The sequence below is a fragment of the Procambarus clarkii genome, chromosome 37 (genome assembly GCF_040958095.1).
Source record: "Procambarus clarkii isolate CNS0578487 chromosome 37, FALCON_Pclarkii_2.0, whole genome shotgun sequence".
In the NCBI taxonomy this organism is placed as follows: Eukaryota; Metazoa; Arthropoda; class Malacostraca; order Decapoda; family Cambaridae; genus Procambarus; species Procambarus clarkii.
The window spans coordinates 10,116,706-10,137,859 of record NC_091186.1 but is presented as its reverse complement, the minus strand read 5'-3'; the positions used below and the strand labels follow the sequence as shown (position 1 = coordinate 10,137,859).

The following is a 21,154-nucleotide window of genomic DNA, read 5'->3' as shown; positions in this document are numbered from 1 at the left end:
ATCTAATTAGACTTCGGTTTCATTTTTCAATAGCACTTGGAACACTCTTGAGGGACGGACCCACAGCAAGCCGTCGACAGATTTTCAATGCCGCCAAAGCTTGAGGACGGTTGAAATGCTGAAAGTAAATGCAGACCAAATGTAAGTTTAAAGTGTGTGAAAACAGGGGTGTGAATATTTTTTTCCTGTAAAATTGGTTAAAATTTTGTTGTAATTTTTGAGTCAGACTGGGTTGGGCACCATGGGGTCAAAAATTACTCGCTGAACACCTGAACTAGTTGGATGTGATTCTTTGTGGTTTCTCTTCTGGACAAATAATACTGTAGTATAATTTGAGAGAAAATTAACATAATTTTATCATTCACTAACTGTAGTACAGAAGGACTTTGCAAGTATAATAATAGTAATAATATTAATATTTATTTATGCAAGAGTTATACAGTACATTTAATACATGAAACAGTGGAGAATTCGTAGGTAAGAAAAGTAAAACACATAATGTCACTACAGTAATATGATGAGTGCTTCAGGCATATAGTAATTGCTATATACAGTAGTAACCATAGAAACTCGTATTTAAATCTAGCATGCCTGACCTTACCGTTGTGATTGCAGTACATGTTGAACATGAGTGAAGGTACCCCAATAGCAGTCCAAAGGGCTGTGGAGGATTCGAAAATGGAGGAGGCTGAATTAACGCCCGGGACTCCAGTTGTTTGCTTGGTAAGTAGACTCAATCCAGATTTTTCTTAAAGAGGTTAAAAATAGTTTGTAAAATGCAGCCGAGTAGCATCCAGCGTTACTTTCAGTTCTGATTATCATGCTGCAAATTACCAGCAAATATTGTGCAAGAAAAATGACTACCTGAAACAATTTATATGTTAAATCAAATGGTTTACTTGCAATTATTTTGTATAAATTGTTACTTGGACTTAATATTAATAGATTTATAACCACAACAAGTTTGATTGAGTCATGCAAGAAAATTACACATAGCTTTACCCCTTAACATGCAGCTGTGACTGTCATGCATGTCCACCTATGTACACAATTTTTATACTATTTATATACTATTTACTATAACAACATAGAATGCTGTTATTTTTACTTTGGTTTACCTTACATGACTGGCTGAATGAGGGAAGTAATCCACATTATTCTCTCCAATCATTTTCAGTTTTGCCATAGTTCCTGTGTTCTCAATATGCAAACACTGAGTGTGCTAAGAAAATGTAATGTGGTGATTTTTTAAAGGTATGTGACCGAGTCATCAAGGATATCCATGGTCAGGATATACACAACTTGTTCCTGGACTCCAGTGTTACGACTCACACTAATCAGCAGCTGGGTAGTATGCTGGAGCAAATTATTAAGTCTCCCCTGGATGCCTCTCAGGTGTGTATGCTTTCTTGCTAAAGAGAGTCACTGTTCAGTGAAATATGTACAGTATTTTCATCTATATTTGCAACATATTCATTGCATTGGTAACCTTCACTTAAATCTATGAATTTTTACATTTATATTCTTTGGCAGGTGTATTCCAAGACTTTATGTCGACGATGTTTTAAATTGCTTGACGAATTGGATGAAATGCAGCAGCGATCAGATGTCATAAAAAATACGATAACAGGATGGTACAACCGCTCTTTCTTGCGGAGACTAAAGCTACCAGGAGGAACTGACGAAAATATAGGTACGAAGAATTTCCCATCTCCTTTTTCAAGAAAAAACTAAAGAGACAAGTATAGAGTTCTGGGAAATGGGAAGATATTTAGTGTGGAATGTGCATGGTCCTAGTACAGTGAGAGGGCCCAGTTTTTTCTTGTCTTCTCATATTTTCCTATTCTCCTAAAATCACTGACATTTTCCTTTGAATTTAGGCCATCTCCTAAGCCTACTGTTTTCTCTATGCTTTTCATCTCTTCTATTGCTCTATCTACCCTGGATGATATTTCCTTTTCTAAACATCTGAAAATTATTATGGACTTACTTCTATCTGCAGTGTTTTGCACTAATTACCTAATTGCTTGTCTAACTTCTGCATCTTGTTGGTCATTTCTGATTTTTACTTCCAAACATACACTTCCTTATGATCTTCTCTTTTGCAACTTGTGCATATGTCTCTTATTTCCTCTTTGTCATTTCCTAGTTCTTTATTAACCTCCTCTATGTGAGTTGTCCATGAAGTTTCTCTTTGCATATCCTTGCCTAACTCTGTTGGCCTTCAGCGTTCCTTGGAGTTCTTCACCATATGAGTCTATTTTCTTGTTTATTTCTTCAAATTCACCACTCTTCACTTTCCATGCCTCATTATCTTTCACTAGTTCCTTGATGTGTGCCTCCTGTATCCTTACCTTATCAGTTAAGCTGGTCATTTGCTGGAAAATACTTCCTTTTAAATTACAAAACTCAATCTTGAGACCTTCATTTTCTTGTAATTTGATTACCTTTTCTTCATAATTCCTTTAACAGGTCCTCAATAATCGCAAACCTGCCAAGAAAACCTCCTTTCATTATATCTTGTGCTGAGAAGCCTTCTTAACAGATCTAAAACTTTTTTAAAAAGATAAAAAAAAAAGATGAAGATAACAAATTCCACCAACTATTAACATAAATATTTGGTAGGGTTTTCGAATACAGTATTTTGCATTTCCACAGCCAAGAGTAACTGCATTTCTTTTTAATGACTGAATAACCTATGTTTAAAAAGTGATTGATCTACAATATCAAATTTTATGGGCAATCGCCTTCAACAGAGTCAATGGATATTGATGACAGTCCTGTAGAAGATGATGAACCAAGCATTAAGCTCAAAGTTGAGCCACTAGAGGAAGACGATGACCTTTTAGCGGATGAACTACGGCCAGAAGACCAGGGAATCAGACCGGATGATCCTGAGTTTAATCCAGCATATGACAACGTGTGGATGATGGGCAAAACTCGTGGGAGAGGGCGTGGCAGGTACAGTATATAGAAAATGTGGTTGTACTCTTGTCAGTATGAATGCTTCATGGAAAATTAATCCCTATTATCGGGGGACAAGGAGCTAATAGAAGTCCCCTTAGGTCAACTCCTGATCTTCCTTAGGTTGCAACCTCACAACAGTTGCCTAACTCCTCAGTACCTGCTGACCGCTAGGTGAACACACGGCATCAGGGGAAAGGAAATGTAACCCTCTATTTTTGTCCCATTCGGGAATTGAACCCAGGACCCTTTATCGTAAAAGGACGTAGACCATTGTGCTATAATGCTTTGTACGTCATTATATAAAAGCATTGGAACAAGATTTTGCATGTTAAGTAATAATAATAATTATAATTGTTTTATACGGCAAAAGTAAAATCATTATTGTTGTGGATTTTAGAATCCATCCACACTCCGAGATATTGATAATGTGTAACCCACAATGCTTCCCTGTTGTATCTATGGGGAGTGAGATCTATCTCTTAAGCCTCAGTTGACAGAAAATTTGCTTTCTCTTCCAACATGCATTCTTATGTTACTTGCATTGCACTTGACACACATTATTGCATTCTATATATAAACAGCAACTAAAGGTAGATGTAAACTAAAAATAATAATAGATTCTTTTACAGTAATAAATATTGGTCATAATAGGTGTCATTATATTAGAGAAAAGGAATTTGTGAATTTGAAGGGAAATTTAAAGATGAATTTGGGCGAGTGTGTTCTCTCCTTGATATGTGTACATGATCTAACTTCAACTCCTAAGCCAAGTATTTCCAGTTATTAGTAAATACAGTGATTTGGTTCCTGCGATCATTGTTTTCCAATTTTTGAAAATGAGAATGGAGGTTGCTTCAACAATTTTGCCATGAAGGGCAATTTTGCCCTAGACCAAATAGGTGACCTTCTCCAGGAACTTCCCCATGTCCAAGTACTACAGTAACTACATTTTGTATTATAAAACTTGGGTTTTCCTGTGTCATGTAGCAGCGGTTGGGCCGTGCGTCTTGGCAGTCTGTTCGTTACTTGTGTGGTCCTGTAGTATGTGGATGCTTGTTATCAGGTTACTTCAGATTTTAATTCATTCATACATCACACATTACCATATTTTCCACATTCATGAGGTGGGGAAGCATTAATCCAGAGAGAAAATAGTGAGTAATATTGTGAGAGAAGGTTGTTGATATTAGTAAAACTAAAGTTACGTGATTTTTTGTAATTCTTGGAACTTCATACATGCTGTTTTAAACTGCTATTCTACTTCTTTGTCATAGAGGACGGGGCCGCGGGCGAGGTCGAGGAAGAGGTCGTGGACGTGGCCGAGGCCCAGGCAGACCACCAAAGAATCCTAAAGAAAATTTGAGCCCAGGAAAAGCATCTCTGGGAGAGAAGTTAGGACAGCTTGTAACAAAAATATTGGGTAAGTTGAAGACTAAAGAGCATAGCATATAAACATAGAAATACTGTTGTGAGCCTTTTGGCCCCATGTGATATAGGAACTTTAAACACCCAGAATCAATATGTATTATGTATTGGTTTAATTTCCCAATGTTGGAAACTGGATGCTGTTAAGCTTATCGAGGTCCAGCTAGACCAACTACTTACCTTCCACAGGATACAACCCACAACAGTTGGCTAATTCTTGGGTACCTATTTACTGGTAGGTGAACAGAGGCATAAGATGTTAGGTCCCTCTGAACCAACGACAGACTTTCCCAGGATGCAACTCAAAAGAGTTGCCTAATTTCTGGGTATCTGGGTATCATTTGAAAGGAAATGTTGATGAAATATCTTTGTCCTTCTGCAGGAATCGAACCCAGGACCATTATGCTTTAATTTAATTTAATCTGCTTGTAAACTGAATATCAAAGTACAGTGCTGTAATCCCTCATTTTATATCCCTGATGCATTCTTGGAAATTTTAAAATTTTAAATAGAAAAGTGTCATTCTGTCATTCCTCTATAAATGGAGAAATGACAGAATCGTTATTTGATTAAGTTGGTGAAAGGGTCAGGTGGTAGCTGAGAATGGTTGTGATATGATTCATCTGGATGGCCACTCAGAATAAAAAATGTCATCCTTCACTGCAGATTTTCCTGAGGCAGATGAACCAATTTTGGTGCAAGTTGAGCACTGGCTATGGAAGCATTGATTTCTCATGATATTAGTTGGAAAGTTAATTTGTTAATTTTGCTTAACAAAAATTCCTGTTAACCAATTTTAGTCCCAGCTTAATGTACTTGAATATTGTGGGGCATTTCCAGTGACATATTGGTTTTTGGTTCATTGCTGTTTTAATTTTGCTTAACCCTCTCACTGTGCAACTTTTTTGATACTTTATCTGTCATACACAAAAAAAAGTTCTTAATAAATTCTTAATCTTTTAACTGTTAATATCCAGAAAACATGAAAATCCATGTAAAATGTCTTTACCTATTGTGGTTTACCTGTAGTGGTCCTGAAGAAGTTGGGTTTCTTTGGTAGAACTAAGGTGAGGTGACATATGGGAATAACTTGATCCATTTATTTTCATTGTTTCTCATTTTATTTAATTTTTTGTTGTGGTCACATGTTATATTGATGTGTCAATAGTGGAATTCTTTATAAATAACTATGACCACGACCAGAGTTCGAACCTGCTATTATCACCTGGTATCACCTTCCTGGTGTACACAGTACCATAACAACTTTACCAACAATCGTCTATAGGGATTGGTTAGTCCTGGAGCTTATTAACTAAGCTCCATAACTAAGCAATCCCCATTGACACTGTCATTGACAATCCCCATTGATGCTCGTGGTGTAATTTCGGCACATTTTATTCATCAAAGCCCTGGTACATACTTGGGCCACGCCTAGCCTAGAATGTGAAACAATGCTTGAATGGGGCCCAAGCCATAAATCACTTAAGAACTCCATGACCCGACCAGGTTGTCATGCCTAATAGCAAGAACACAATGTTTGGCCTAGTATGCAAGGTCTGATTTGTCTAACAAGCAGAGTGATTTTTGAGATTTTCATTTTTTTTCAAATTGGTTTATTCCAATTAATATTATATTAAGAACATTAATTAGTAACCTAATTATGTTAGATTAGGTTTGATCAAATTTCAATGTTAGTTTTAACTCAAATTTAAAAATTCAAATCATATGCAACTGCAAGCTTTGTCATTCTATAAGAAAATTTGTTGAAAAATATGCAATTTCAGGAAAATTCAGCTTGTTAAGCAACTTAGCCTATTAGGCAAAACAATACATATACGCAGTTGTAAAAGTTCAGTGGTTCCAAGCATGTCTACCCTACACATTCACTCACTGGAGGGTGATGCACCAGACATGGTCATCATCTTTTTTTACTAAGGCTCTAAAAGGAAACTAAAGGGACTCAGGAATGTTCCCAAATATGGCAAACAGTTGACAGAGGCCTCTAGTGTCACATTACATCCCCCTAGAATGGGTGGGGGATGTTGAATAAAATGGGGGCACTTCAAGACGATTGAAGGAGTTTAAGGGTTAACCTTATGGCTGCACTGATCAATAGCAGTCAGGTCATTAAAAACTACCCAAGAACACAAAAATCCCCCAAGTAGTAAGTAAGATCTTTGCTTTGGCGCTCATTACCACTGCAGATGCCTTTTCTGATATTTTCAGGCCTGGTTTGTTGCATGTATCAGATTCCTCCCTTTGCCGTCCTGGAGTTAATAATGGAGTGTTGTAACGAACACCTGCCAATTTCCTCGTGGTTCTCTTGATATCATACCTGGTATGAAGTCCTGCTGGTTGCTTACCGCTGGAATCTGTGTGTTTATGTGACTGATGGTAGAGGTGTCTGTGGCTGTAATGGTAGAGGTGTATGTGGATGTGATGAAAAATGGGGGCTTTAAATAAACATGGACAGAAAGTCATCATGTTTTTTCTCCGTAGAAAATGACATGTTGGAATGATTGTAATTGTTTCCTTGGAATTGTTGACGTAGACCCCTGTTTCAGGAGACGACGACACTGAGGAACAGCCTAATCTGGACGCTGATGACTCTGCTGGCAACGCGGAAGCTGACGAAGATGATGCAAACACCAGTTTGAAGACAGATAAGGTAAGCCATCAATTTCTTATATGGTGTGCAATTTTCCTTTGCCATATTGTGAATGCAGCTTTTGAGGTAGGTGAAAGTTTTATTTTTAATTTATTAATAAATTCAATAATTTTTAGATTTAATAAATCATAACTCATACTCAGTTTTCTACATTCTTATTTTGGCTAACATGGCAGATGTACAGGAAAGTTGATTACTTATTAAACACACATTAGTTGTTAGATGGGGTGACATGATTGATGGTGCATTATAGACAGTCCTCCCCATTACAAATGGGTTACGTTCTGCAAATGCATTCGTAAAGCATTTGTATGCATATTGTGATTTCCATAAGCACAATGTTATAAATGAGGGATGTACTTTCAGACCACCAAAAATCATCACATAACCCATATTTTTGGGACATATAATGATGGCATTGTCTTGTTTGTCATAGTTAGTTGTTCATTAAGAGTGAAGAGATTAGTTGCTGGAGACGGCGGTGGTAGGTGATGTGTGGGCTGTAGGTAGCGATGTGTCTGCAGTGGAGATTGGCCAATCATTTTCAGTGTCAATAGCTGCATTTGATGTTGGGGGATGATGGGTGAGTGGCAAACACCTTTAGGTCATCATCAATGTCACTGTCGTCGATTTCGGTGGTGCAGGATGGTCCCAGTTGGCGAGTATTTCATGCTGTTAATGCTTGCAAATCTCTGTTGGTTTTTCATCCTTCACGGAGTGCTTGATAATCTCCAACTTGGTACGTAAGGTAATGGGTCGCCTTTTCATTGGCACTGGTGCATTACCAACACTCATTCTGTTCCTATCAGCCATTGTTAATGGTATTTTCAGCGATAAATTCCAAAGAATTTCAGTGTGTCTAGGTTTGTGCATGAAAAACCTGTTGACTGTGAGGCAGTGTGGATCTTCTCGGACAGAAGTCACATCTCTCGCACGACAGTTTGTCAATGTATTTTTAAACTATACCAACTTTTCCCAACCAAACCTAACCTTAACCTTGCTCAACCAAACCTAACCTTGCCCAACCAAACCTAACCTTGCCCAACCAAACCTAACCTTGCCCAACCAAACCTAACCTTAACCTTGCCCAACCAAACCTAACCTTGCCCAACCAAACCTAACCTTGTCCAACCAAACCTAACCTTGTCCAACCAAACCTAACCTTGTCCAACCAAACCTAACCTTGTCCAACCAAACCTAACCTTGTCCAACCAAACCTAACCTTGTCCAACCAAACCTAACCTTAACCTTGCCCAACCAAACCTAACCTTACCCAACCAAACCTAACCTTGCCCAACCAAACCTTACCTTATCCAAACAAACCTAATCTAACTAACTCAACTGAGCCTAACACACTCTAATCTAAGTTAATACATCCCAACCTAATGATCTACTGTATATTGTTTTGACGATCAGAAAACCAGCTGTTGAATAGTCAAGTGTACCATTTGAATATATCCGTCTCCCCTAGTGGGTTGTGCAGGCCTTTTTGTGCTAACCTATGCCACCATGTGGCCACCGTACCGATGTTTTAGTGCCGCTTGTAATGCTGGGGTCGGCAGAGTGGGCTTGACTAGTGAATTGATGCAGGAATGGCGACTTGAGGGGCCATTTTGTTGGAGGAGTGTTTGTATAACCGGGACCTCCTGTACTTGATTTTAATACAGATACTACCAGTTAACACTTTCGCGCTCTCGGCGAAGGTCACTCAGCCAACCGTATGTGCGCGCGGCGTTTTTATCGCTTAAGCGTAAAAACAAAAATGTGTATACTCTTTTTACTTTTCTGACCTTAGTTTTCATGCTACGTATTTCATTTTGGTATCAACGTGTTCGCAATAAAATTCCCTAGAAGAACATCAGTAAAAAAAGTCGCGAAAGCTATAGAGATACCAGCATGAAATAAATAACTACGAAGATGAGTCGCCGTGAGCGCTCAACAGCAACAAAATGTTTTTACTCTTGGGACTATTATCACCTCTACAATTGTCCTACAGCCTTAATTTTGGTATCAATGGACTCCCAATAAAATTCCCAACACGGTGATATGAATATAATCGTAGAATAATGGTCCCGGCCCACCCGCAAGAGTGTGGGAAGTGGGCGCACTGTTACCCGGTAACGGTGACCGGATGACACTCGCGCGAAACGTTGCTTTGAAAGTTTATACTTATTTCACTGTTCTGATATTATTATTGTATGTATGTCATTCATTTTTGTGGCAATGTTTTCGCAATAGAATGTTCTATGAGCTAAATTATACTACACAAACTTGGACCAAATAGGTGTACTTACCAAGGGAAGGCTGGTTGTGGAACAGTAAGTTGAGCATTTGTTCTTCACTCCACCTTCTTCAGGTTCTTCATTCCTGAAGTTGCTCAACAGATGGTTTGTAGGTGGAGTGAAGCTGTTGCGGGTGGTTACTTCTTCACCACCCAATACACCTGTTTCCGGTGGTAATTGGTGTAGCAGGGAACAACACAGAGTGTAACACCACAGGTCTTGCATCCATAGTTCGTGTCCTTCCTTTTACCGGACCGTGCGCATGCATGACACTTGAGACGTTTGGGCAGTCTGTAAATTTCATGTTTCAGTTTGTAGTTCATGCGATTTTCTGAATCAACAATAGGGCGGCCAGGTCCTCTCGCTGGAGGTGTAACAGGAGTTGCAGGAGAGTCAGATTCATCTGACAAAACAGTTTCGTCAACTGGCAGTGTGGCAGACATGTCGGGTTCAGATTCGTTGTCTGCTTCATCTTGAGGTGGTGTAGTGAACAAAGGCCGCCTCACACCAGATGGTCCGGGAGTTGGCATGGCGTCAGCATTGGCAGGAGCTGTGTCATCATTTATGTCTGGAGCGTGCCGCAAGTGTTGAGATGATGATGTTGTTTTAGGCCACTCCTCTGTGTCCCAGTGCAATAGGGCCCAGATTGCCACTTCGTGGAACTGTAGCAATGTTAGCTTTTTTCAATCAGTTGTGTTGTATTTGTACAAAACATAGGCATTATGCAATGCCATTTGCAGGAAATAAAAGGTAATCTTTTTGGTCCACTTGTGAGTTTTCCTGGTAAAATGGTAATATTTAACCATTTGATCGAAGTGGTCCACACCTTTCATGAACTTATTGTACTCGCAAATTGCAGTCGGTTTGTTCACTGTTACCTGTTGTATTCCACTTGTTCCGTCTCGGTTGCGAATTCGCTTCCTTCGCTGAACTCGCTGAGTATCTGCATTGTGGATGTTGGTAATGATTGAAACCACTCGCTTGTCTTTCCACAGGAGAATGAAGGTATTATCTTTGCGGCGGTATACTGTGGTATCCAGTGGAAGTTTACCCTTGGCTAGAGCTTGCAATACCTTTGGGGCGCCACGTAGCATTCTAATTGTGCCACATGTGTACACCCCAAGTTCTCTCAATGTTTCTGTCAGGGTAACCGAGTTGTAGTAATTATCCATGTACAAATGGTAACCCTAGTTCACTAAAGGCTGCATCAACCCCGTTACTGTATCCACTATCGTCTTGCTAATACCTGAGTATACGTCAAAGTCATATATGTACCCAGAGACAGATTCAGCAAGCATATAAAGTTTCACACCATACTTGTCTGGTTTGTTTGGATTGTACACTTTGAAGGATAGTCGGCCTCGCCATGCCATTGTACCCTTATCCAAACACAACTCTTTCTTGGGGATGTAAACTTGAGCAAACCTCTCTTTCAAGTAATCCATCACTGGTCTCACTTTTATCAACTTATCACGATTGTTCACGGGCACTGCATTGGTATTGAATGTGTGGAAAAACTGGTTTATATGCTGGAATCGTCTGGACGGCATGAACAAGCTGAAGAAACGAGCATGCCATGGCTTTGCTGTTTGCCAATACATCCTCATAGTTGGGAGCCTAATTATGCCCATCAATATGAACAGTCCTAGGAATCGCGCCATTTCACTCACCTTCACTGGGGTCCAAATATCTGATACATTTTCATTGGCCATCCGGAATAACTGCGAGGCGTACAAATTTGTTTCAACGGTAAAGAACTCAAGGAGGGCACGCGTGATGAACAATTGAATATAAGCCAGTGCACTAGTAGGCTAGGGAATTTTCAGTCCAGGATCTCCAGTAAAATCATCAACAACTGGAGAAGTATTGCTACGACTCCAGCCCTCACCAGCCCCAGCCTGCCGAGTACGTACTGTACGTGTACGCCTTTCAGCAGGCTCGAATGAATCCTCATCACTTTCCTCATCACTTATACTTTCAGAATCACTTGGCGCAATTTGTCGTGTGTTCCTACGACGCGTAACATGTCTGGTAGCAACTTTTCTAGGTAGCCTAGATGCACCACGTGTGCGCCGAGATGGAGGAGGAGGAAGGGGTCGCGGTGCCTCCTCTTCCTCGGTGAGGGCCTCAGTCTCCTCATCACTCGTTGCCGTATCATTCCCTCTAGCTCTAGGTACACTATAATCGTTGTGGATTCCAAAATCTTCCTCCAATACCTCTACATCACCTTCAGCTTCTGATAAATCCTCCACAAGGCCTGGAATTTTCGTTGGTGTGAGCTTCACTCCGCTCCACTTCTTAAAAATTTGGGTTATTTTGTCCACTCTCGATGACCTGGAGGCTTCCTTGGGCGTAGAAGTGCTTGGGCCTTGACCTTGATCCATTTTTGATGAAGTAATTGGGTATAATCCACACGGAAACGGGTAAAAATGCTCGAGTTTGGCGCGTGAGGGGAGCGTGATCGACTCACGACACGTGACACGAAAACAATGGGCCCGTCACGTGACCGGGTAGGCCGACGCGCCAGGCGGCCTAGTGGTGAGAAAGAGAACTTCATGGCGCATCGTTTGAAACAAACCCCAATGAAATCGGATTAAAATTGAATTTTATACAAATATTTTAAAAGTTGACATAACTTTATGTCCACTATGCGTTTACGTTAGAAGAAACCGAACGCGCCGGCGCGTCCAGATAGCGCGAAAGTGTTAAGGAGTGTTATTAACAAGTTTTCTAATAACAAACATTCTTGGTCAAAGTCTATGTATCAAAATCATTAATCCATATTTTCAAAAGTTATATTTGATATTAGTGGAGTGCTTTGTGGAGCTGTTGTTATGGGAAGAACGTTATTTTTTTTTTTTTTTTTACCTTTGAGTACAGTCGCACCACAACTCACTAGCAGTTGAGCTGTAGCATTACCTGTCAGTCTGTGTGCTTGTCTATCTGTGCCTATAGGGAGGGGGAGGGAATTATCAGGAGAAAGTGCCAAACCATTATGAATATATAGCACTTGGAGAGGCTCAGGATAAGGATTTGGGATGGGTCAGGGGGAAGGAATGGTGGCCAACCACTTGGATGGTCGGGTATTATTTAGGAAGTGAAATTGAGTTCATGGGCCTCACCTAATATATATTGTACCTGGTGCATTTATAACTCCCAGTGTTGTACTCTGTCGTAGTTATTCTTGGAGCTGTAAATGTAAGGGTCTTCCATGACCTCTGCTCCAAGTTCTTCTGCTTGTTTATTACCTGCACTCCATATGAACATTGTAGTAGTAGTAATAATAATAATAATTTATAAAATATACACATTACCAATTACAGTGGTTACTGAGTAGGTACAGTGTGAATTTTATAAAAGCATTAATTTTATGCAGTGTGCATCTTATTTCCTGGTGTATGACCACTACCCACACTCAAATGAACATTAATTTTGTATTTTCTTGTATGTTTATGATGCAGTGTATATAGAATTTACACCCATACACCTTCTCATGCTATTTCTCATCCTACCTACCTGTTGTCTACATGTTGTTGGTTCCAAGAATCAATGTTGCAGGCGATGAGTCACAATAACGTGGCTAAAGTATGTTGACCAGACCACACACTAGAATGTGAAGGGACGACGACGTTTCGGTCCGTCCTGGACCATTCTCAAGTCGATTGTCGACTTGAGAATGGTCCATGACGGACCGAAACGTCGTCATCCCTTCACATTCTAGTGTGTGGTCTGGTCAAGAATCAATGTTCCTGCAGCCATATCTCTGACCAGGCCTCCTGGTTGGTGGTCTGGACAACCAGGCTGTTAGACACACTGCTTCTCGTAGGCTGACGTATGAATCACCGCCCAGTTCGTAAGTTATCTTTTGGAGGTGTTTATCAAATTCTCTTTTGAACATAGTGAGAGGTTGACTAGGAATGCCCTATGTTTAGAAGGAGAGCGTTGAAAAGTCTTTGTCCCATAATGTTGATTCTGTTGTTAATTCATCTATCGTCTATGACTCTCGGTATATTAGTGCAATAGTCAGCGAATTGTTACAATGTGTTTTTAGATGGTGAATGGATAAAGATAGAGTGATGAAGAGAATGTGTTCAAGTGAATTTGTATATAGAAGGAATGGAAGATCACAAAGATGGACAGATATGGTGAGAGTGTAAGGACATAGGGATGGAGTGCGAACTGTGTGTGAGCAGAGTCACTCTATGGTGTGACTCTGCCAGCACACTCGACTCTCAAGTGAGACTATCTGGGGTTCAAATCCATTGCAGGTTGGAACAATTGGGCACTCTTTTCTGTTCACCCCTGTATATCCAGCAGTAATTGTGGATTGTGTTCTTGGAAAAACAAGTAGGGCAAGGCTTCAAATATGACTTGTGGTAGGATGAGCTCACAGCTTGTAAACAAATTTTGGAAGAATTCTGCTCCCATTCTCTCTAATGTGTAAATCTAAGGTGATGCAATTTAAATCCAAGAGGAAATGAGTTTATTAAGAGGGTATGATTGCTTTACATATTATAGATGACAAATCATTAGAAGCTTTAGATGACAAATGGGTGAAAGCCTTAAATCTACTGCACTCTGGATATTTTGCTGGTGTTTGTTAATAGATTTGGAAGATAAGGTGAATGGATGAACATCTTTTTAACCCTTAACATGGCTCCAATGGCTATCTAAAATTTTCTCCTGTGCTCCAGGAAGAAGCACCATGATGTGGGACTTTTAATTAGCTTTGTCATTCAGGGTTTAAGCATCTTTAACCTTCTTGTGCAGCACTGCTTTATTTTCCTGCAGCCTGTTACCTCCACACCCAATGAAATTGGAACAGAGAGAGAGAGAGAGTCATGATAATTATGATACAAGAATGTAATTAACCCTTAAGCTGCTAAGGGGTCCTGAGGAGATTTACACCCATGTGCGCAAGAAAAAAAATTCTAAAAAATTATTTCGTCTTCTAAAAATGTTAATTTGTGTTCCCTGAGCACGGGAAAAATAAAAAATAAATCGTGGGTGACATATTTTGGGCGCAATAGGCCGAGGAAGTCTGGCAAAATGTGGGCGTTGACAAAGCGGTCGTCAGAGCCAGTCAACATCACTCGCGCTGACAGGTGGGAGTTGCCACAAAGTTATTATTACCTAATTATTTCAATGTCTCCGATTGATTTTTTCTTTTTTTCTTTTTTTGCAGTAATATTATTCAATAGTGTGTATTGTGATATATTTATTTAATAAAAGGGGTGAATCATCGCTATACTCAAAAGTATGGTGTGCATATTAGTGATTCAATTATTATGTTCATAAAACAATAAACAAATAGTTTAGCTGTTATTACACTCTATACATAGGTTATATATAAGCATCTGCATGTTTTGTCCTCCATAATGAACCACTAAGTTGATATTGTGAGTCGAAAAGCAATGAGGAGTGACCGCCACACACCAGCCAGCCACTCATTGCCACTCCCTCAGCAACGCCTCACTCGCCCACTTTCTCCTCTCACCATCCTGCTTTTTATTTTATTCACTGTAAACGGACATTATATATAAGTACATGTTTTGTTCAACACAATTGTACAACTAAACTGATATAGTTAGTTCAGGCATTAAGAGACATTGCTACACACAGTCAGCTGGCGGCCGCCTCCCTCACTCATTCAAGGTCACACGCACTAAAAATTTTCTCCCAACAATACCATTTGTGGTGTTATTACACTATATACAGACGTTATATATAAGTATCTACATGTTTTGTTCAACACAACTGTACAACTAAACTGATATAGTTAGTTCAGGCATTAAGAGGCGTCGCTACACATAGTCAGCTGGCGGCCGCCTCCCTCACTCATTCAAGGTCACACATAATAAATTTCTCCCCCAACAATACTGTTTGCAGTGTTATTACACTATATACACACATTATATATAAGTATCTACATGTTGTATGCACCATAACTGTACACCTAAGCTTGTAGGGTGCCCAAAGAGCATAGTGCCCTCTACACAGCTAGACAAGTCATGCAGACGGCGCCACCTCTGTCACCCAAATGGCTCCTCCCAACATAATTCTTTTGCTGTTATTACACACATTATATATAAGTATCTACATTTGTGTTCACCATAGAGAACCACTGAGCTTGGTGAATGCAGATAACAGGTGGCCACACAGTCAGTAAACGATGCTATCTCCCTCCGTCCCTCAGCATTACTCCTCCCACAGCGCTAATTATCACAACAATCCTGGTCATTTTTATCATAGTCAGGGGCCATCTGTAATACTGTCATCGCTGAATAATAGCAGTTATATATTTATTTTCACATTTTTCGGCGATGCTGCGTGCGCCAGCCTTGGTTGCTCCAACAGTACTGTGGCTCTCCTACCGGAGAATATTGCCCACAATTTTTTTAAATATGGCATCTGTTTACAAGAGCCCTGAGGAAGCTAATGTGAACCCCGTGTAGTCGCGGGCCATTTGAATCGTGCCTGGCACCCTATGGCGTATGTATACGCAATGCTCACAATGGGACATGTGATATACTCATGGCGTATATATACGCCATGCGCAGTTTAAGGGTTAATTCAAAGCTGATATTGCATTACAAAACTCTTGTCGAAAACATTAAATTATTCTATCTAGTACATGTCTCCTTACAACATAACTGTATAAGATTAAGTTGTACAGAAAGTGTAGTTGTTGTTGGTTTAGGAGCAACAATGACCCATGGGTGGATTTGCCCAGTTGGAAGTGGGTATGAAATGGAAATATAAACTAAAGGGGTGTCAATAATCAGACCATAATATAGACTCAAATCCTTTGTTTTTTCCACTTGTGGCAAAATATCTGTATATTAAGGCAAATTTATCTTTAGGGGTAATGATTTTAATGTTAAGACATTATTTATTGCTCTCATATATTTGTATTATATTTCCTGTAAATATACATTAAGTTATTTGTTGTAATATATTGACTAGATATTCAGTAGTAGCCTTGATTTCACTATGTTTCAGGGAGAAATAGGAAGTTTCAAGTCTGTAATGTTTGATACCAACATCTGGGGCATGGGCAGCCTTGAGTGTGATTGGTGTGCGTACAGCACCTCTTCCCAGCGTGAAATGTCCACACACATACTTATACATGCCCACCACAGTTGTCCGAAGTGTGGTTTGGCCCTTGCTCGATCAAGTGCTCTCAGACAGCACTTGAAGGTTGTTCATAATATTCAGATGAAAGTGAATACTGAAAAATATGGATGTAAATTGTGTGGAAAAGTTTATTCTTCTGCAGGAGGATTGCACAATCATATGAAAGGTGCACATTCAGGCAAGGTTTACAGCTGCAAGGAATGTGACCGAAAATTTAACCACCCGAAGAATCTTGCAAGTCATGCCGTTAGACACAAAGAACGTCGTGTCAAGTGTACCGAGTGTGAGGCGGCCTTTTACCTTCGTAACGAATTAAACAAGCACATTAACCAGGTCCACCGTAAGTGCCGGCCGTATGTGTGTGTTGACTGTGGCCGATCTTTTTGTCAACGCTCTGTTCTAAAGCATCATCGAATGGTTCACTCAGATCATCGTCCTCTCACCTGTCCTCTTTGTGGGAAAACCTTCAAGCACAGACATGCATTTAATTATCATTTGGAGCAAGAAGGCAAGTTTGCCACACAAGCAGTAGCCCTAAATCAGGATGACAGTCATCAAATATACGCTGTTGAGAATACTCGAACAGCTGCTACTGACAAAGCTCAGGCATTGAAAGCCATGCATACCCAAGATAGATCTAGCAATTGCATTAGGGTACAAAAAGTCAATGTCACAGGGGAAAAACCTGTCATTAAATGCACAACTATTACAAGTGGGCAAAATTCTGCTATTGACGAGACTAATTCCTCCAACACCATAAGATTTATTTCTTCGCTGCCATCTACAACCATTGTACCAGCCTCGAGTCATGCCATCTCGCAAGAGAGACACAGATACCCAGATATAGAGTCATTTGAAGATGATATGTGCAAGGGAGATCTAGAGCCATCCAAGCAGTGTGTTGACGGTCGTATAATGTTAGTTACAAATATAAATGAAGAACCAACCGAGATGGCTACGTTTGTTCTTGGAGGAGGCGCCGGTAAAATGCTAGAGGTGGAAAATTTAGAAATTCAGAATGATCTGTCAATCAGTGTATGTGATTCCTCAGACAGTGGTCTTAGAAACATTGAACTTGGTCATACAGGAATTGCATGTATTGCAGAGACCCATTCAGGCCCCAGTAGACTGGACTGTGATGCAACAGTTACACAGTACATTAAAGGCAGTATTTCTGACTGTGTTCTTGACGAAGATTTTATATCAGTTATTGACTCTGTAAGTGATGAGGTAATGGTGGAGAATGATGCCACAAATAATTCTCACTGAAGACAACATTTATGCCATAGTATCAACAAAATGTTAATAAATTATAGCTGAGAATTTAATTATGATGAAAGCTAAACCCATAACAAAATTGTAATACTCTTCACTATAGGAATAGAAGATATAATATTTGTCTAAATAACATCCATTTAATTCACCATATCATCCACACTCGGCAGCACTGTAAAACACCAGCTCTTCCACACATCTGTTAACCATATCATCTGCACTGTAGAACACCAGCTATTCCACCCATCTGTTCACCATATCGTCCGCACTGTATAACACCAGCTCTTCCACCCTTCCATTCACTGTATCGTCTGCACACTACAACACTGTTTAACAGCTCATTCTGGGGGAGCCCCATTAGCTCCCCAGAGCTATACAGGCTGAATGGATATGTATAACTTTCTGGCAACAGTCAATGTGCATAGAGTTCTTGGCTGCCAGGGACCACGAACCAAAACCTGGCCCCCCTCAGAGAGGCACAAGGAGCAATGGCCTATTGAAACCCCCATATGGTTGGGAGCATTCTGTGTCTGCCATCGACCTGGTCTGGCACCCAGAAAGGTAGGCACCCAAAAACAAACCCCTATTCTGGTGAAACTATTGGTACTGAAAGCCGAACGAGTGGACAACTCCCCAAATGAAAATTGGCAAACGAGTATGCCGTCATCATATTGACAGCCGCTGTCTGCGCAACCCCCTCCCCTTCCCAGGAGGGGAAAGGGGGATCTCCAGACCCTTGCGCTGGCGATCCAAACACCAGTTCTTGGCAGATGCGATCCTGGGAAAGTCTTGTGCCTCTGGCTTTGAATATTTTGTCTCGGTTCTGTGTCTTGTGACGTGGGCTGTCTCTACAGGTGGTGTGTGAGCCAGGTGTAATATTCCAAGGTACTCGGGCTGCATGCACTTAGAGTTCCCTTCCCTAGGTGCCCAGTAAGTACTGCCCTTGGGGCTTGGGGCTTCCTTCCACAAGTCACCTTGGGACCTACTTCTGCTGTACCTTTTACTGCTCAGTACTTGGCCAGCCTTGGGGTCAACTGGGGTTTTTCTTGCCCTGGTTTGTCTTTGAGTAGGGGAAGTTTTCATCACTGGTAGGGGCGCAGGGTACTGCACAGCTAGTTACCACCACTTACAGTGGCCGGCTCTGTTCCGCCAGGGTACATTGTCCTCTTGCAGGGGTTTTCTTTTTTGTCTCTGCCTGGTGGGTGGGGTCTGCCTTCTTGGTGCCCCCTATCTGTTGTTGGGGTATATATTCTGTGTTTATATGTATACTCTGTGTTTTGGTGGTACTCCCCGCTAGGCCCCCGTGAGTGGACATGTCCCAGTGGTTCAGCTTTTAGCAGTTCGTTTGGTAGACTTGGGCGCCAGTTTGCAGTACCTTGCCTGGGCTTTCCTTAGCTTGTAACCAAGGCTAAGGGGCCTGGAAAACCCTGCGAGGGCTCCGTGGTCCGATGGATGTGACCCTTGAGTCCCCTCTTGCTTCGTGAGAGTTTGAAGGTTGCTCTGTCTCCTTGTCTCAGGGTGACACTCACCGGTTGTGCCTCCGCCATGCTGCCTGTTGGGTCGGTGATTCTTTTGACCCAGAGTCATGCGACGTTTGTTGTCTGTATGTGCTCCAGTTCACCCAAGCTACTGAATGTGATATGAGGGTGCAGGCAGCTGCTGCATTGCATGCCAGATTTAGGTTGTTGCAACGCACTTGGTTGCAGCCCCGGATGCCCTGAAACTGCCCCGTTTTGGTTATAGGGACCCGGACTTGGGGGTGGGAGTCGCTTCGGCTCTGGTTCCGTCTGCCCCTCCTAGTCCTTTCCCCTTTGTTGTTCATTCGGTTCCTCCCCCCTTGGTTCCGCCTCCAAAGTTTCTGAGGGTTTCGGACGTATATGTACACGGATGGCTGTTTCTGAACTGGGGCTTTGTGACCACTGCTCACCAGGCCAGCCAGGGTCAGTGGGGTACGTCCTTCCGTCCGGCTCACAGCACAGTACGGGAGTTCGTGGCTGTGTGGATGTCGCTCTGGGAGGGTTCGAGTCACTTGTGGATCGACGAATAGGCTCCATTCAGACTGTTCCCCGGTGGTTCATTGCCTGAACCGAGGGGGTTCCATGAGCTCCTTGGCTCTTGGGGCTGGTCGCTTCATGTGACTCGTCTGCTGAGTTCTCGGGGTTTTGCAGTTCACGTTCAGGGGTGTCAAGTGTCCTAGCAGACAACCTGTCTCGTTTCATTCCCTTGTCCGTGGAATGGACGGTCAACACCGACTCGTTCAGTTGGCTTTGCCGGACATTCGGGCATCCGGAAGTGGATCTCTTCATGTCGACGTGGTCGAGGCGTCTACCGGTATACATGGCGCCCCTCCTCGACTGCAAGGCTGTCGAGGTCGACGCCTTCAGGCAGGACTAGACGAGGTGGGGTTACCTATACCTCTTCCCCACGGTTCAGCTGTTGCTTCAGGTCCTGGCTCGCTTGGAGACTTGCCAGGGGAGAATTGCCCTTCTGGCTCCTTGGTGGCTGGCCCAGCCTTGGTTTCAGGTGCTGCTTGCTCGGTGTCCGAACCCGAGGGTGTTCTCTGGGTCTGCCTCTCTGAGGGGGTCAGGTTCTGGCTCGTGATCCCCGGTAGGCAAGAACTCCATGCACATAGACTGATGCCAGAAAGTTATACATAACCATTTAGCCTGGATAGCTCCGAGGAGCCTCCAGGACTCACCCAGAAAATGGCATTTCATTACATTCAATGCTGGTTTTATTTACTGTAGTGTTAAAGGAATAATGCAGCATCTGTTTTATATGAGGTAGATTTGTGTTCAAAGTTATAAAAATGTTGTGTACTCTGAAGTCTGAACTGTAGCATGTGCAGAGGAATGAGAAGTATTTTGATGGGATGACTTGTAAATTGCCATACAGGGGTACCAAGGTCCTAAATCTGCCTCGGACACGTATAACAAAATGACCTTGCAGAGACCGTCACAATACCATGGCTAAAACAAGTAACCTAACCCACACATGTGAGGTGAACGTGATCAAGTTTTGATCCCTTTTGGATCTTTATTCTTATTGTATTCTTCTACATTACTCTACTTTTAAAGACTTCATCTAAGTCTCAGTGTATTAATATATGTTATACTGATGTACAATATTTAAAACTCTGATATCTCTATTAATTGATTGAAAATGTGTAAAATGTTTTATAAAATAAACAATTTAGAATTGCTCTATTATTTTGTTATCCTTGGAGTGATTAAAGCACAAAATAACCCCTTGTTTTAGTGAATATGAGGTGTTGAATTGTCGTGAAGAACATACTAAATAGCTGTTCCCCTGTTGAAGGTCCCATATAATTTCTGAGGATATTTTTCCAGTTGCAAATCCAGTTTTCTAGTTTGAATTGAAGCACTGTAACAGAATTTAT

The 21,154-nt window shown here is 41.3% G+C and overlaps 1 protein-coding gene across 10 annotated transcripts in view; it reads left to right on the top strand.

The window, feature by feature from the left end:
- Nucleotides 1–21,154, top strand: part of LOC123765779 (zinc finger protein 436) — a 72,427-nt gene that overhangs the window by 4,668 nt on the left and 46,605 nt on the right. For 9 of the 10 annotated variants that reach the window (XM_069337103.1, XM_069337104.1, XM_045754518.2 and 6 more), the window contains 7 exons: nucleotides 34–141; nucleotides 616–723; nucleotides 1,255–1,395; nucleotides 1,534–1,693; nucleotides 2,757–2,961; nucleotides 4,242–4,387; nucleotides 6,957–7,060. In XM_069337103.1, the coding sequence (XP_069193204.1) occupies nucleotides 619–723; nucleotides 1,255–1,395; nucleotides 1,534–1,693; nucleotides 2,757–2,961; nucleotides 4,242–4,387; nucleotides 6,957–7,060 (861 nt within the window). In that variant the 5' untranslated portion in view covers nucleotides 34–141; nucleotides 616–618. Of the gene's footprint in view, nucleotides 1–33; nucleotides 142–615; nucleotides 724–1,254; nucleotides 1,396–1,533; nucleotides 1,694–2,756; nucleotides 2,962–4,241; nucleotides 4,388–6,956; nucleotides 7,061–16,344; nucleotides 20,957–21,154 lie in introns of those variants that run through there. The other variant, XM_069337102.1, reaches the window with a different exon arrangement.